We start from the raw sequence: 14636 nt of genomic DNA on the forward strand, positions 1-14636 counted from the left end.
CAAAGAAAGAAAGAGGGAAAGATACGGAAACGGAAAAAAGGGAAGTCAAGGGAAATTGTAAGGATTGAGTGAGAGATAATTGGGTGAGAGATAGCACAAAGAGCGCCACCTATAAAATTTATCCCTTGTCTAGAGACAGTAGATGCCGGATCTGAAACTTGAGCTCCTCAGTAATGAAGGGGAAGGAAGGGGGGGAGGGGGACAGAGGAAATGCAGTGAGGGCGGAAAAGGGAAACATGATATATAGCAAACATAGGGCAAGCTAGACCATGGGTATCAAGTCAACATCGCTAACTTCGAAATGGAATAAAATCAAACAATTGGTAGGAATACAAAAATCAAGCAGTGAAATCAAGCAGTGAGGCAAATGGTAATCGAGGGAGAGGGCAGGGTGTGATAAAACTGCTGATAGAGTGACTGCAGGACAGTGGTTGCAAAGCACCATTTCCTTGGACTCTACTCACTTCCCAAGTCTAGGCTCTCTAACCAGCTTCTCACCGCACTCCGAATTGCGCTTTCATCCTCAGCCACACCCCCTTTAGGCTCTTCGTTCCGCCTTTCTAAGACGTCTTGGATGATATCTGCAAGAGCAGACAAGATCACAGTTCTGCATTCGTTTCGAGGCACTTCGTTCGAAACTGTTGGTGTACCCGGCGCATCATCGATAACAGCTTCCTCGGATGGAGGTGATCTACTAGGTCGGCGGGCTTTGCTATTCGATCGCGACGAGCTGGAAGATGCCGCCTTGCTTGCGTCGCCGATATGTGCGACCACACGTTCAACGGCGTCGGCCAGGTTATCATCGATAACAGTAATTTCATCCTCAATAAACTCCTCCTCCAGCGTAGTTTCGTACGGGAGGATAGAAGGTGTTAGGGGTGCGCCACTATAGACGCCCCCAGGCCCGGGCGATCTCTGGATCGTTTGCTTAGGTTTAATCAGCCGTCTGTATCGGATTCTCGTAACTTTACCGGTGGTCATATCCGCAATAATGGCGCTACTAACGTCAACCCATTTATTGTCGGAGTCGTCTGCGGAAGTGCGGATCACGCGTGGGGATGGTTCTGCCTTCAGCGAGGCTTTGACGTCTTTGATGAGGTTTCGGTTCGGTGGAATGGCCTGCAAGGCGAAGTCTGGATGATACGCCTGGAGCCAGCCAGCACTGTTCAAGGGCATGTCACCTTCCAACGCGAGCCTGCAGGCCTGTTCGAAGGTATCCATGACCGTCCCTAATCCTGGAGTCGAGAGATAGCCGCTGCTTGAAGGAGAGCTGACGGCTGTGTCGAAGGAGTGGGGATTCGTGAGAAAATCCGGGAATGGTACATCGACATCGACCACTCCGTCCTCGTGATTGACGGTTGTCTTCACCGTGGATTCGAAACTTGCACCAGGCTCTGGCCATCGTCTAGGCTGAACCGTTGCCTCCTCGCTGTCGGTAGAACGATCGAGCCGCGTTCCCCGTGGTGTCTCCGGTTCGTCACCTCTCGGTCTCTGGTGATCCTGAATACTCGGATCAGGAAGGGAAAGTTCCTGCGCCATTTCCGCCACTGTTCTAGATCTACTCGACCGATCGATGCTTGACTGCGATGGCTTCGATGGGGAGGGCATATCGAACCCCGGACTGACTGGAGGTCGAAATCCTCCTTCACCTAGAGTGTTGGTCGAGTCCCGTCTCCGAGTTCCGCTCCAGAGCCCACTAATGACGCTTCCCCATTTCAGGCCCTGATTTCTGGACTCGTTGCTTGCCGTGCTGGCCTGTCCTACGCTATCTCCCCTCTGAAGCGAGCGTCTGAGATCATCTACAGCAACACTGCTACTGCTCCCCGGCCGAACACCCCTTCGGCTATCCGTGCGGTACACGGTCGAGAAATGCGGGACTGTAGAATCCGAGGAAATAGTCGTGGTGGTAGCAGCTACACTCCTCTGACTCGCAAAGTCGCCATAAGGCATCGATATATTAGTCGTGCGGATGGAGGCGGCATCGGAGCTTCGTCGCTCATGGTGGCCTTCCATGCTGAGGTGGGCCAGTTGAGTTGGTATCGAAGCTCGCGTACTCTGACTGACGGTTCGGGAATGGGAAACTCTTCTCGGACCCGATCGACGAGTCATCTTGCGACGCAGAGACTCTTCTCTTACAATAGGGACAATAACGGAGGGCGGCGATTGCGAGAGCGGTCCGAACGAAGTGGAAGTACTCGGACGATGGGGGTGAATGGCAGGCACGGACTGGTGGGCCGGCAAAAAGGCAGAGAGAAGGAAAATGAATCGGCGCGCAAGCATTTTGTCTTCCGATACAATGATGGTTCGAGCAGAAACAGACAGGTCTTCCTCATCACCAGATTTCTGCTGCTGTAGGAACCGCTTCCGGCACCAGGCAGGGCTCAGGGCCTGCAACCAATCCGTGTGAGTAGCTAAGAACCCAGTCAGAGAAGTCAGGAGAAAGCGCTGGTCCTCTGTTCCGAAACTTCGGGAAGCTAGCCTGGCTTCATCCCGCCATATACCCCAACGACCTTGGCCAGTGACAACTCTAGCAGCCTTCAATCCGGTAACGATCCGAATCCTCGCAACCTGCGTATGTTGGTGAATAATCTGGTCCTGCGACAGAGCATTAGGCTGTAGCGTGATGATCTTTGAGTTCGTCTTTGGCGGCTTAGAGTATTGCTGATCATCCGGTCTCCGGGAAGAGAGAGAAGATGGCCTAGCAACGTGCTGTGGTGCGCTGGGATAAGGCCCAGAAGACGTCCGATCGACCTGCTTCAGTAAGCGCCCGAGTGTGGTCGCGACGACGGACTGGAGGTGAGTAAGAGTTCTCATAATTATGTCCCAATGCTGGGTGATATAATCCATCTGGTCTTCTCCCTCAAACGGTAACGAGGAGTCCAAAGAATCGTTTCCTGAGCCCACCATTGTCCATCCAGAGCGCCTAGTCGAGTTATACGAGGACGGGAACGATTCCTGGTCGGTTAATGAACTAGAGCCTCGGAACATTGACTTGGGGGCCGATGTAGATGAGGCTGGCAGTTGGATTACTAGAACCACAGCGTACATGGGAGTCCGCTTTTGACGCGGCTGAGCAGGTTTCCTCTTCTGAGAGGCAGCGTCTTCGGCTCCGCGGCCCTCGTTAGGTGCCGGCCCTTGGCCTGTACTCGCCTCATTATCAGAGGGGAGAACCACGGGAAAGAGCCGAGTGATCAGAATCTTCCTTCGGTCTGGTGGACGGAAGGCTAGCTGCGAGGTAGCAAACGACGCGGGGGCGTGTGTTGGCGACATGATTTCGGATGAGTACGACTGAGCCAGCCTGCTTGATCTCATGCTGGCCCGGCCGACTGAACCTCGGCCGTCTGTTACGGAGGATGTGGAGTAATCAGTGAACCTAGACTCCGTTGGCACTACATGGACTTTGGTAGAAGTGCCTTTGTAGGCCATAAGTTCAGAGCTGCCGAAGATGCAGCTCGTAAAAGTGGCCAGCTCTTCCCGGTACTCCCGAGCCGCTCGTTGACTATCGGTTTCCGCAAACGAGTAGATTCGGTTTTGGGGGTCGCCTCGGCGGTCGAACGCGCCCTGACGGAGATGGGGGTTGTCCTGCTGGATAACTAAGGGGCGAGATGATTGCCCGATACTCGATTTCCTGGGAGATGTCGGAGCTCGACGCTGGTCATGAACGACCGCAGGAGGGGGAGATGGGGGGACGGGGCAAGGATGGCTGTCGAAGAGAAGAGAAGCGTTTGATGAAAAAAAGGCGTCCTGCATAATCAGGACCCGCACATCACGGGCTTCTAAATCTAGTTCGCCATTGTAGTCAAACGCGTTCGTCATGGATGCTACCGGCAACAAGGGGGTTGTCGACAAAGGAAAGACTTGGTCATTGCGATGGACGTAAAGGGAATGTGTATCGGGAAATAATAAGCTGCGGGTGTGAATGTCCTCCTGGACGGAGTCGAGAAAAGCCACGGGCTTCGATGGGTGCGCTGAATGAGGATCCTGGTCATCCCCAGGAGCGCCCGAACCGATACTGAACAGCTTTCCCAGCATGCTGACTGGAGCTGGAGTAGAAGGCATCCTGTAGATTAAAACGAGACTGCAAGTTCTAAAATGCGAGAGGCAATCCGGATGATGTTGCGGCGTAGCAGCATCCTCAAGGATGGACCAGGCAAAGAGACGACATAGCTCCAGAGTATAGTGCCATGAATGAAACCGATGCTGTGGTAGTAAGGATCTGCGGGAACTGGGTGAAACTGGACGCGACGGAGGGCGCTCGGAGGATACGGAACGAGGAATGTGACGAGTATCGAATCGCCACAAGCTCCAGATAACCCAAGATGTGGTGCGGTGACGAGCAAAGTGATTTGAAATGGAATGAGTTGGTCCCTACCAGATTCAGGCGTTACGCGATGCTGGAAAAGATGAAGAGGTTGAGAGGAAAGTCGCCCCAGATCAGAAGCGGGTAAGTAGAATCGCAAAGAATCGCTGGTTGGAAGGGAGACTTGTCACCCGTTTCTGTCACACAGGGAGGATGGACGATCTCGATTCCACTCTCGGGCCAGAGATGCAGTGCGAAGGAACCTATCCGCTGCCTGCCAGGCGAATGAATGAGCCGTCAATATATCCAGGCGGCTTGCTTGTTTGACAAGAGGTGATATTTGGAGCCAAGTCAACCGTGGTAGAGACGGGAGTGGGAGCACGAGGGGGCTTGGGGCGAGATGATCAGGTATTATCAATGGCTCTGGCAATGCATGAGACTCTAGATCCCCACTAATTTCGCCCCTTGGTTTCTCTGCTGGCTATTCGTGAAAGGACAGGACTAGGTGCCGGGATTTCCGGCAACGATGAATAGAGTCAAAGATCCTGGAATAGGGCCACAGATAGGCAAGTGTGTGGCAGAGCAGAGATGGGCACGGATAATGCGACGTCGGAATATCGGTGTGAAGTTGGTCGGCGGGTGGCAGAGGATGAGTGTGTGTGTGGACGAAGCAGAGAAGCGCACGTTCCGACGGGCGGGTTGGTAGGGGAAATATCAGATGGAAACTAGTTGCTCGCCTGGCTGTCGGCACTCGGGGGTGGGTTGGTCCTGATGTAATAAAGCCCAGGCTGACGGCGTGGGTGGGAGCGGTTGCGACTGGTCCAGATCGCTGGGTCGGGACAAATTCAGCGAGTACTTGTAAGCCCGGAGAGAACCGATGGTCGCCAACAGGATGGGGGATGGAGATGGGGGGTGATGGGGGAGGGGAGGGATGGGGGGGATGGGGATCAAATGCAAGTCTGAGAAAGATTGGGACCAAGCTTCCAGCTGGATGAACCTTGATGGTGGCGAAGGGGTTGCGACCAGGGGGTGCGTGGAGGAGGGGCTAGCCTATAACTTTGGGGATTTTGGGTTATCGCCGCAAGTCGCATTGGAGCTGGGCAACATTGAACTTGAACAGGATGAAGAATCGATTGATGCCTGGCCAGGCCTGGCCAGGCCTCGCCCGGGTGCTGGGACCCTCCTGGAGCTCTCAAAGCTCCAGATGACCCGCGTTCATTTCCCTGAACCTGTTCTCTACCCTCTACCTTCCAACCAGTGGCTCAATTTGCCCGACGAGTCAGACACAGGAGTGAAGAGGAAGGTTCAAGGGAGAGGAAGCGCATGTGCTATTCAGCAGAGGAAACTGCTACACGCTGCTTCTTCCTAAGACTCTGAGCTTCTGTCACCCCGTCATGTGACAACAATTGAGGTGGGAAATAGTGAGCAATGTGGAGAGAGGCACGGAACGCATGTGGGTTTTGCTTCAGCAGGCGTCTGCCCTTGCACGAAATACGTGGAGTGTTGACGACACCAATGGTTCATGTCGAACCACACATTGTAAGACCCAAGGGCTACAACTGGATGCGAGGCTTTGCAAGTAAACTGCTTCGCAGTCGGACCTCGTCGTCAATGATGTAATGTTCTGTAACTCAGTAATTACCAAGAGCCACATCGCGATTTCCTTATCACCCGGACTTATCAACCGGACGTTCTCGAAAGAAGTCGCGCCAGGCCGTTCCTGACACCAACGTTGTTGCCCAACAATACAGCCAGCTCAATGTACTTCGTACTTGTCATCAATGATCGCGTTTTGCGAGTAGATCGGGGGTCTGCACTAGCCACTGAGGACACTAGCGTTCTTGTACAGGAGTACCGGGCGGCTGAGAAAAAGTCCAGTCAGTTATGGGGAGCAGGAGTCAGCGGAGCGGTAGCGTACTCTCGCCTGCATGTAAACTACAAGTCCCAAATAGCACTGCTGCGAGTGGCAACAGAGACAGCCAGCGCTGACACTGAACATTACGAGGTAAACTCCAAGCCTGGATACCGCTGTAGAAGCAGGTTTACTTCGTACACACAGAGTGGATGTTGCTGCGGACACTGACATAGGGCAGGCAGGGAGACGAGACGAGACCACGCACATGTGGCACCTTTGATGCTTCGTACTACTACTAGCGCGGACACCTTAGGGCCTCGGGATGAGGTTTGTGGAAATGAGGACCGACCAAATTACTCCGGAGACGGACGGATACCCTAAAACCGCGGCAGGGCAAGGGAAATACGACTGCACGGGATTGATCTTCCCCCTCGTTGCAAAGACTCGAAGAATGTGACGGTCCGGACCCACTAACGCTGGAGCAGTTGGATTGATGATGGATCACTTGATGCAAAGAAACAGTGTGCTTGGTATCGATGGAGTGTACTGTAGTCTATTACACTAGTCCCCGTCTGCGCGTCTTCAACTGGCAGCTAGTGCCTCCAGGCTGATGAACTTGCGCAGTATCCCATACAGGCAAAAACCCACGCTATTTAGTCATTGATTGGCAATTGAGTGGGTTTTGTGGCGAGGGAGCCCTGGTGGGCGAAACGGACGCGAATCGATCACAACAGCCGAAGAAGCAATCAACTGATAGCCTCAATGTTTGCCAGCAGTCACTTCAGGGGCCTAAGAGTCAGAACGACAGTGAGGCAACACGTCCAACGTCAGGAATCCTTAGACTTGTGGTGGTTGTTCAATGAATGGAGAAGGTTGAGCCATGGGTTTCCTAGGGCTGATGTTCCCCATCGGTATCACCATCGGTATCAGCATGCAACCCTGGACGAAGGAAAATGCGGTGAGTAATCTCTGAATGCATGCATTGAGATGTATAAAAGCAACAACCCATAGCACGGAACATTATGCATCAATGATGCAGCTCCTCACGCACACCGCCGGCCAAAATGCCGAAAACGTTGGACCGCAATGGATCTGAGCCTCTCACCCCAGTGGCTCCCACTCACTCTCCCTCTTTGCGCAACTTGGTGGAGCAAAGATTACTGTGTGGACGCGAGGCCCCAAGCCATCTCTCTCATCAGTCAATCCATTAAGGCACCGCTCAATCTCACAGTGGAGATCAATTAATGAGGATGGAAGCTCCATCTACTTCGTACACAGAGTAGTGTAGGACAAAGTCAGTCATCTTCGAAGCTTAGTAGATCTTGAGCTAAACAAATGCACGAAAGGCACCACGACATGAAACCCCTCGCGCATAGCTTTCGACGTATCTCATGCATCAAGTTGTTGCCACCCAATATAGCCCCGCGTCATGAATTTTGAGGATTCGTTGGTGATCAATTGATGTGGGTGATGGGGCTAGTGGCCTCGCCTCGATGGACCCTCACGATCCAGACCCGCCGCTGTTCTCTGTGATAATCTTAGCGTGCTTTGCGCTGAGGGGTTCAAGGACCAAAAGTCCACGTCAATTTGATGATGGAGGAGACGATGGTCCTCCTGATGCGTTTGGCTAGCATATGATCATTGTTGTCTGTTCCGCCCCACTGGTGACTGCTTGGTAGTCGCCAGGCCGGTCCTCTAAACCCTGTCTCAACTTTCTCTTCCACGGAAACCAGCCCCCAGATGCGATGGCAGTCATTATTACAAGTTGATGTCCCGCTAATAGCCATGACTTAGGTAACCGTGCAGCTTCATTTAAATGCAGAGGGAAACTAAGAACCGTCCGGCAGCCCTCGACCTGCACTCGGTCGATCTTGCATGGAAATCAATCTTACACACCGGAGTGGAATCTTGGCGATAAGAGGTAAAGACGACCGAAGCTTACTTCAGGCAACTAAAAATAAGCAGGACCTGGTTGCACTTGCAACTCCCCAAACCTCAGACTACAAACGCCAATCCTCCTGATAATGCACCGATGTACCATTTCATCCGAACAAGAAGCTTCGACCAAGTCGGTGTTGCCATTTTCCCACGAAGTCGGCAGCTTGCCCATCTTGAGGTCATCTCCCGCAAGGCTAAGATGCCAATGCTGAGACACTTGCGGCCATCCCTTGTCCCGGGAAGCACATGGCTACCAACTCCAGGTTGGGCGGATTAACGTCGATCAGTCGTGATGGTGTTGACTTGCCGACAGCCCCCAAAATTAAGGGATTTTTTTAAGGATACGATGGGAGCAAGACGGGCAACTTCAACTTCAAGCCTTGTTCGAATCCCCGGTAAACCTGTTGTTCCTCTCCCTTCAATGTTATCATTCCTTTTCAACACTCCGGTTTCGAACCCCTGCCATCCTTGGTTCCATGTAGTGTGTTACTTCGCCAAGAAATCTCGGGGTGGGAATGCTGCCAACCCATGTCTCCGGACACTGTCAATGACGTTGTATTGTATCAACAGTCTCGGAGCAACGTTGGGCTTAAATGCGCAATACACGGTCTCACCTCGGAGCCTTTCCGCCTTGCAAAGTCTTCTTCTCTTCATCTCACGGTTCGCCGGTTGGGTGCTCTTAGACCCAGGTTTTGCATACATTACAAACCCACGTCATCAGATCAGAGTTCGATCCTTCCCGCACCTAATAGCACCGAGAGAAGAACCTCGAAAAACCAGCAGCCTTCCTTTTTCGTCTATAAGGCCGCCTTGGTGGAGCTTAACAACAGCTAGTAAAGAATCGTAGTACCGCGGAGAATGCGCGAGGAAGTAAATGATTAGCAAGGAGATCCATTGTGCTCTTTAACGAGGCGACCTTGGATATTATCCACTCTCGTTTATAGGCTACTCATAACTCAGGCTTCCGCCTCTTCCTCGTATCACGGCCCTTCATGTTAGGACGCCAATCCTTAGGTTTTCCGATCCTTTTATGGGATGAAACTTGTCAGAAACCCAGCAACTACGAAGCTAAACGACTCCTCCAAGATGAAACCACCCGTGCCACTGAGCAACACACAGTTACGTTTACTATTATCAACGTCGACTTTCGCTTGATCTTGAGCCTGATTCTTCTGGCCATGGAGCGTTGGTTTCTTGCACCGCCCTATCGGGACGTGTTTCCGGATCCCAAGGGCGGGGCTCATTGTGAGTTGCGGGTTACACGCTGTAAGTTGGGGGCTGGAGGAAAGGGCCGGATTTTGCCAATTTATATACGAAGTGATATTACAATATAGACGACGCTACCGTTCGCCTGGGTAGCCGGGAGAATGGAGTAGCGACCGACCCCGATCTTCTTTTCTTCACTTCTTTTATAGAGTGGCCGCTACGAAGCAACTTCGAGGCTGCTGGGCAGTATCATCCACATCCAACTCTTCGCTTCGGAGTCTTTCCGCGTATGTTGTTCCCTCTCTCTCCTCGACACTAACCGAGACAAGCTTATTAACCCCATGTTCCTTCCACTCAGACATATCCCAAGAGACATTCATTTACGACGTAGAAACAGGAGTATTAGGTAGGGATCCAGGGGGATGCAATGTGACCCGTCATATCACACCTTGGAAAACTACTGGCCCTTTCACTAGCCCACTCACCCCGAGTGTCATCTATCCACTCCACTCCCGGCTGGTAAAGTGGTCGAAACCTCGAAACACGCAGGATACGTGTTCCCGAACAGAGAGCGTAGTACGCTACGTAGAGGCCGTGTTCCTCCCGATAGCAATTCTACCGATTTTCCGCTGCACGCCGGAAACGGTCCGATGAGATAGAGGGCTCTCTCCCTTCCGCCTGCCACTAGCCGTGGAGATTCAATCTAATCAACACTCATACGAAGTCCAGATTCGGTCTCGGTAGAGCAGTGATCCGCACGAAGGAATGCACTTGTCCTTGTTAGCTTCCTTGGCCTCATTACGAGTCATCTCGCTCTTTCGTCTTAGATATGATATACCCATGTCGTCTAGCCGTTGGCTGTGCAGCAGCAAGGTTGTTGGATGCAGATTTACACTACAGGACGCTACTGTATGTGCGAAGACGCCACACATTAAAGGCTTTGTCCATGTGAGTTGACTCGCTTCGCTCGGCACGCAAAAACTGTAAAACTAAGCCGACGCAAAACCCCCCTTGTCCGCAGCAAAGAGGGAATACCACACCAACGCAGCGCCGCCAATCAATATGGACTCCGATATGCCAATCCCCCGCGTGCCCTGTCGGTCCTCTCCTCACTCGACGCTTCGGGGAGTTGGCGTGCAGGGACAAGCAAACTTCCTGCTTGCTTGGGCTCCATCTCAAGCTTGGGGGAGGGGCAGGGGCAGCTGGGGAAAGAGAGTGGGGTGAAGGGAGAGTTCCTGATGCCCATTATTCATTGATGAAAAGAGAGGGTGACTTCCGCGCGGGATGACGTTTTCTGTCCCCAACGTTGCAAGATGCCGCCCGCAGCTTCGGGTCGACCAAAGAGGTTTCGCTGCGGGAGCTTTTCCTCTTTTCGGTAAATACATCTGCTTCTCGTTTGCCTTGGGCATTAACCGACCTTCAATCTGGTCCGGAAATCGCCCGGGAATAGCCCGGAAATCGAGAGCAATAGGCGACGAGGTAAGAGTGTACACCCCTTCAGACGTCGCTTTTATTGTGCAATGAAAACCCGGCCTGGACTCGAGGCCGCTTGGCACGCGAGAGGGTTGCACTGCGAAGTAGTGCGGTGTAAGTGCCATTAGTGCACCCCACTCAAGGTGGGCTCGCCCAACAAGCTCCCTTGACCACGGCCTTGGGACTAGTGGGTGAGCTTGAGCTGTTTATGCTAGTGCATAGTGTCCACTACACACGAAGCAGTTTTGGGAAGAAACCCCATGACTTGTTTAACTCCGGTGCCTGATGTGGTTTCCTGGAGAGGAGTTGGGCTGAACTCGACGGCCTGTTGAGGGGATAGCCTGTTGCGGCTATTTTTTTGCGAGACAAGGCGTTGCTTCGGACCAGAAGCTGCCTTAAACGGCGCTGCATTGCCTGTTCCTTCGCGGATAAGAGCTTGGGTAGAGCATTGCTTATCAGGGCCCGGCGTTATGGCGGCGTGGCCGGAGTTGCGGGCTTGATCGCCTGTCGGGTCTCATATCATTGCTTTTTCTACAGCACGGCACAGGCTGTGGATTCACAATTTCAATCGTATGATAGTGGGGAAGAAGTACACGGCTGGCTCAGGTCGGGCAAGGAGGCTCTCATGAACAACATTCTTGGGTCTTGTTTGTTTGTTTGGTTGTGTTTGTCTTGAACACACTTCCTTAGATACCCCTTACATGTAAGGATGTGTTGGCTGAGTTGACTTTTTTTTTTTTTTTTTTTTTTTTTTTTTTTTCTGTTTGGAGAATTTGACGATTCTCCTTTGCAAATTAGGTCTATAGTACACTTTTTTTTCTTGGTGGAATCTCGCTCTCGTTGCGAGCCAGTGAACTTGGCTAACCCCAACCCCTAGCTCCCTCGAGAAGGCATGGCGGCTTTATCGAGTCAGATTGCAGCACATCAAACCTTCGCAAAGCTTCGTGCAAATAAGCTGGCACTCCTTTATCGAAGATGCCCTCTGTACCACCTTGCTCTTTCCCTCTTTGTCCTCAATGCTAACCCTCGTCTCTACGGCCGATGAAATGGCTCCATCTTGCGTGTCTAGGGATTGATCAGGAACCACGGGCGGCGTGGGTTGGCTTGCGCTCGAGAGCTCGGGTTGCAGAGTAGCAGAGTGAATGCCGTAAGCATGGAGACACTCGTTGATGTGCCTGGCGGTCATGATAAAGCTAGGGACGCTTTCATCAGAGACAACGACGTGGACTGAGGCGATGGCCTTGCGCTCATTGAGGCGCCACACATGGAGTTCGTGGATGGATTCGATGCCGGGAATCTACCAGACAAGAGGTTAGTTTTATCTATGAAAGGTATTTTTTAGTTCGACGATGCTATTCTCATACCTTCTCGAGATCATGTCGGATATCATCCATGTTGACGCCCAAGGGAGCAGTTTGGAGTAGGATGGAACCGGAGTTTTTGACCAGAGGGAATGCCGATGCGAAGATCATAATGGCGATGAACAAGCTCACTGCGGGGTCGGCGTAGAATCGGGCCTCGTCCTTGGACTTCCAGATGACCAGAGCGGCAATCATGACGCCGATATTGTTGATGGCATCACCGATGACGTGGAGGACGACGCCGAGCATACCGAGATCGTAGCCGGGTCCTTTGAGGTCAACGGTGGCGTGACGGTGCTCGGTATGGCGTTCGACTGATTGTTCGTCCTAGAGAGTTGGGATTAGAAGATGTTTCAAGAGCCTATCCAGGAGAGTACGGAATGACTTACGGAATCATCGCTGCCATGATGATGGTCGTGGGGTGCGACACCCGTACCTTCCGGTAGGCGTTCATCGTCATGAGCGTGGGTATGGTCGTGGCTATGACTGTGGCTGTGGCCATGACCGTGGCCATGATCATGGTCTACAATTCTCATTGTTAGAAAATGATGCCACCGCCGAGGCCAGGTTCTTAATCCGCACTTACCATGAAGGAACAGCAGGGAAATAATGTTCAGGAACAGTCCAACGCTGCCCAAGATCAAGACGGTCATCGGGTCCTCGACCTCTATTCCCAACGCAGTTAGCCTTCTAGTTATCATTTCCGGGGGTCATACGGAAGCCACTCACCCTTCAGATCAACGAAACGCTCAATAGACTGGAGAAAGATGCTGATACCAAGGGCCAAAAGGAAGACACCGTTGAAGAAACCACCAAGGAGCTGACCACGTTGCCATCCGAAAGAAAACGCCTTTGGTGTTGTGCTGCGTTCCGAGATCTACATGGTTTCAATATATTTGTTAGAAAGATACTCACCCAAGGGAGAGGTGTTGTATATGTTGGAGCACTTACCATGATAGCACCCAACGCGACGGCAAATCCAACGAGGTCGTTCAGCTGGAAGTGCATTAGTTTTCCAACAACGCAACTCGATTTTGGGTTGTGCACTCACATAATGAAAGGCATCGGCGATGAGTGCCAGTGAGCCGGTCCTGATGCCAACTGCAGAGAAACTTTAGTACGATTCGCTCTATTCGGGGGTGGGGTGGGATGGGAGAGGCAGACTTACATATCAGCTCCAGGAGGAAGAAGCTGAACGATATGCCGATGGTAACACTCAGCCTATGCTTCTTCGTGAGGGTGGGGAAGTGGAAGCCCATTTTGGGAGCGTTCTCCGATGGCTCTCTGATTGTGGAGGAGGGTAGATTGCGATTAAGCGGAAGTGGACAAAGAATGGGAGCCCTGGATAACTATCGAGGAACGATAGAAGCAGTGGGCGACGAGCAAGGTCGAACTAGGGTTCGATAAAAGGAATTATATAACCGACAGAACTCAAGAGCCGACCGTCTTTTACAGAGATCGGCGATGGTCCGTGGTTGGTAAGCTCGCTGGAATGAAGGCAAGGAGAAATAGGGCGTCTTGCAGGCTGCTCTCACGCTTGTCCACGTACGTCGGGCAGTGTCGAGATGAAAGAGGAAATAGAGCGGCAGAAGGGATGCTGTGTACCTTCCTGATCTGCTTCAGGCGGATGATGAGGTTGGGCAACTCTGAAGAGAAGAGTAACGACTAACAAGCCTGGGTGTTAGACAAGGGCGGGAAGAGAACACCCGTTCGGGGTTGTATTCCTAAGTTTGCTGTCAATGTTGGTATCCGTCTGGTTAGGAAACGTCTGTGAGACTCCGGGAAAGAGCTAGGGGGTTATTCAAAGATCGAAGGGCATAGTCGGTGAGGTGAGATGTGGTCTGGTCAGGCTGCTGGACTAGGGTTGACTGCTCGTGTCAAAGGCGGATATTCCTTGCTCCAGTGGGGCGGGCTCGTCAATGACCAGAATGTGGATGTCGGCTTTGACTACTTAGAAAGAGTGTTGGGCCGTCCAATCTCGAAGCAGATGCGTGGGCAGCAGCAGGTTTTCCCGCGAAACGACAAAAGAAAGGATGGAATTTCAATGAAGCGTCTATTTTTACGATAACGAGAGGAGTTTACAGAGTCGAGATTACAAGATTTACGAGGAGGGGGCCGGCCCCGAAAGCTGGGAAGAAATACTTAAAACAATGCGGGATTCGGAGGCGCATCGAATTCTGTGAATCCGCTCAGAAAGCGAGGGAAAGTTGACGATCTGCCGGTCCTGCACTCCTGGCGCACAGATAAATGGGCCGCTTCGAATTATTCCGGTGCTGGTGACGCTGTGTAAGCCCGGCAGCCGGCATTCGCACTTGCCAATCCCGGCCAGCTTCTTGCCCGATCTCGGGATGGACTCATGCAGGCGAGCGGTCGGGTGTTTCTCTATGAGGGCTCTTTTGTCAGTGCAAATCTCTGAGAATGTCCTAGGAGATGAGTCTGACTGCTCTGAGACCAGTAATATCGTGGTGGATGGTTGCTATCATCTCCGTGGAGGGGCGGAGTC

At 52.4% G+C, this 14636-nt stretch overlaps 1 protein-coding gene and 1 pseudogene across 1 annotated transcript; both read right to left on the reverse strand.

Moving 5' to 3' along the window:
* Positions 1-456: 456 nt before the first annotated feature.
* Positions 457-4059, reverse strand: SAPIO_CDS8377 (annotated as a pseudogene; the record flags this gene model as incomplete).
* A 6924-nt stretch (positions 4060-10983) lies between these two features.
* On the reverse strand, positions 10984-13392 carry SAPIO_CDS8378 (uncharacterized protein; the record flags this gene model as incomplete). The annotated part of the gene is made up of 9 exons (XM_016790025.1): positions 10984-11276; positions 11703-12069; positions 12137-12460; positions 12523-12656; positions 12720-12800; positions 12863-13010; positions 13085-13129; positions 13185-13234; positions 13302-13392. The coding sequence occupies 9 exons, from the start codon at positions 13390-13392 to the stop codon at positions 10984-10986; spliced, it is 1533 nt and encodes a 510-aa protein (XP_016640288.1).
* Positions 13393-14636: the final 1244 nt, after the last annotated feature.

This window comes from Scedosporium apiospermum (assembly GCF_000732125.1).
Source record: "Scedosporium apiospermum strain IHEM 14462 chromosome Unknown SEQ_SAPIO_0121, whole genome shotgun sequence".
Taxonomy (NCBI): domain Eukaryota; kingdom Fungi; phylum Ascomycota; class Sordariomycetes; order Microascales; family Microascaceae; genus Scedosporium; species Scedosporium apiospermum.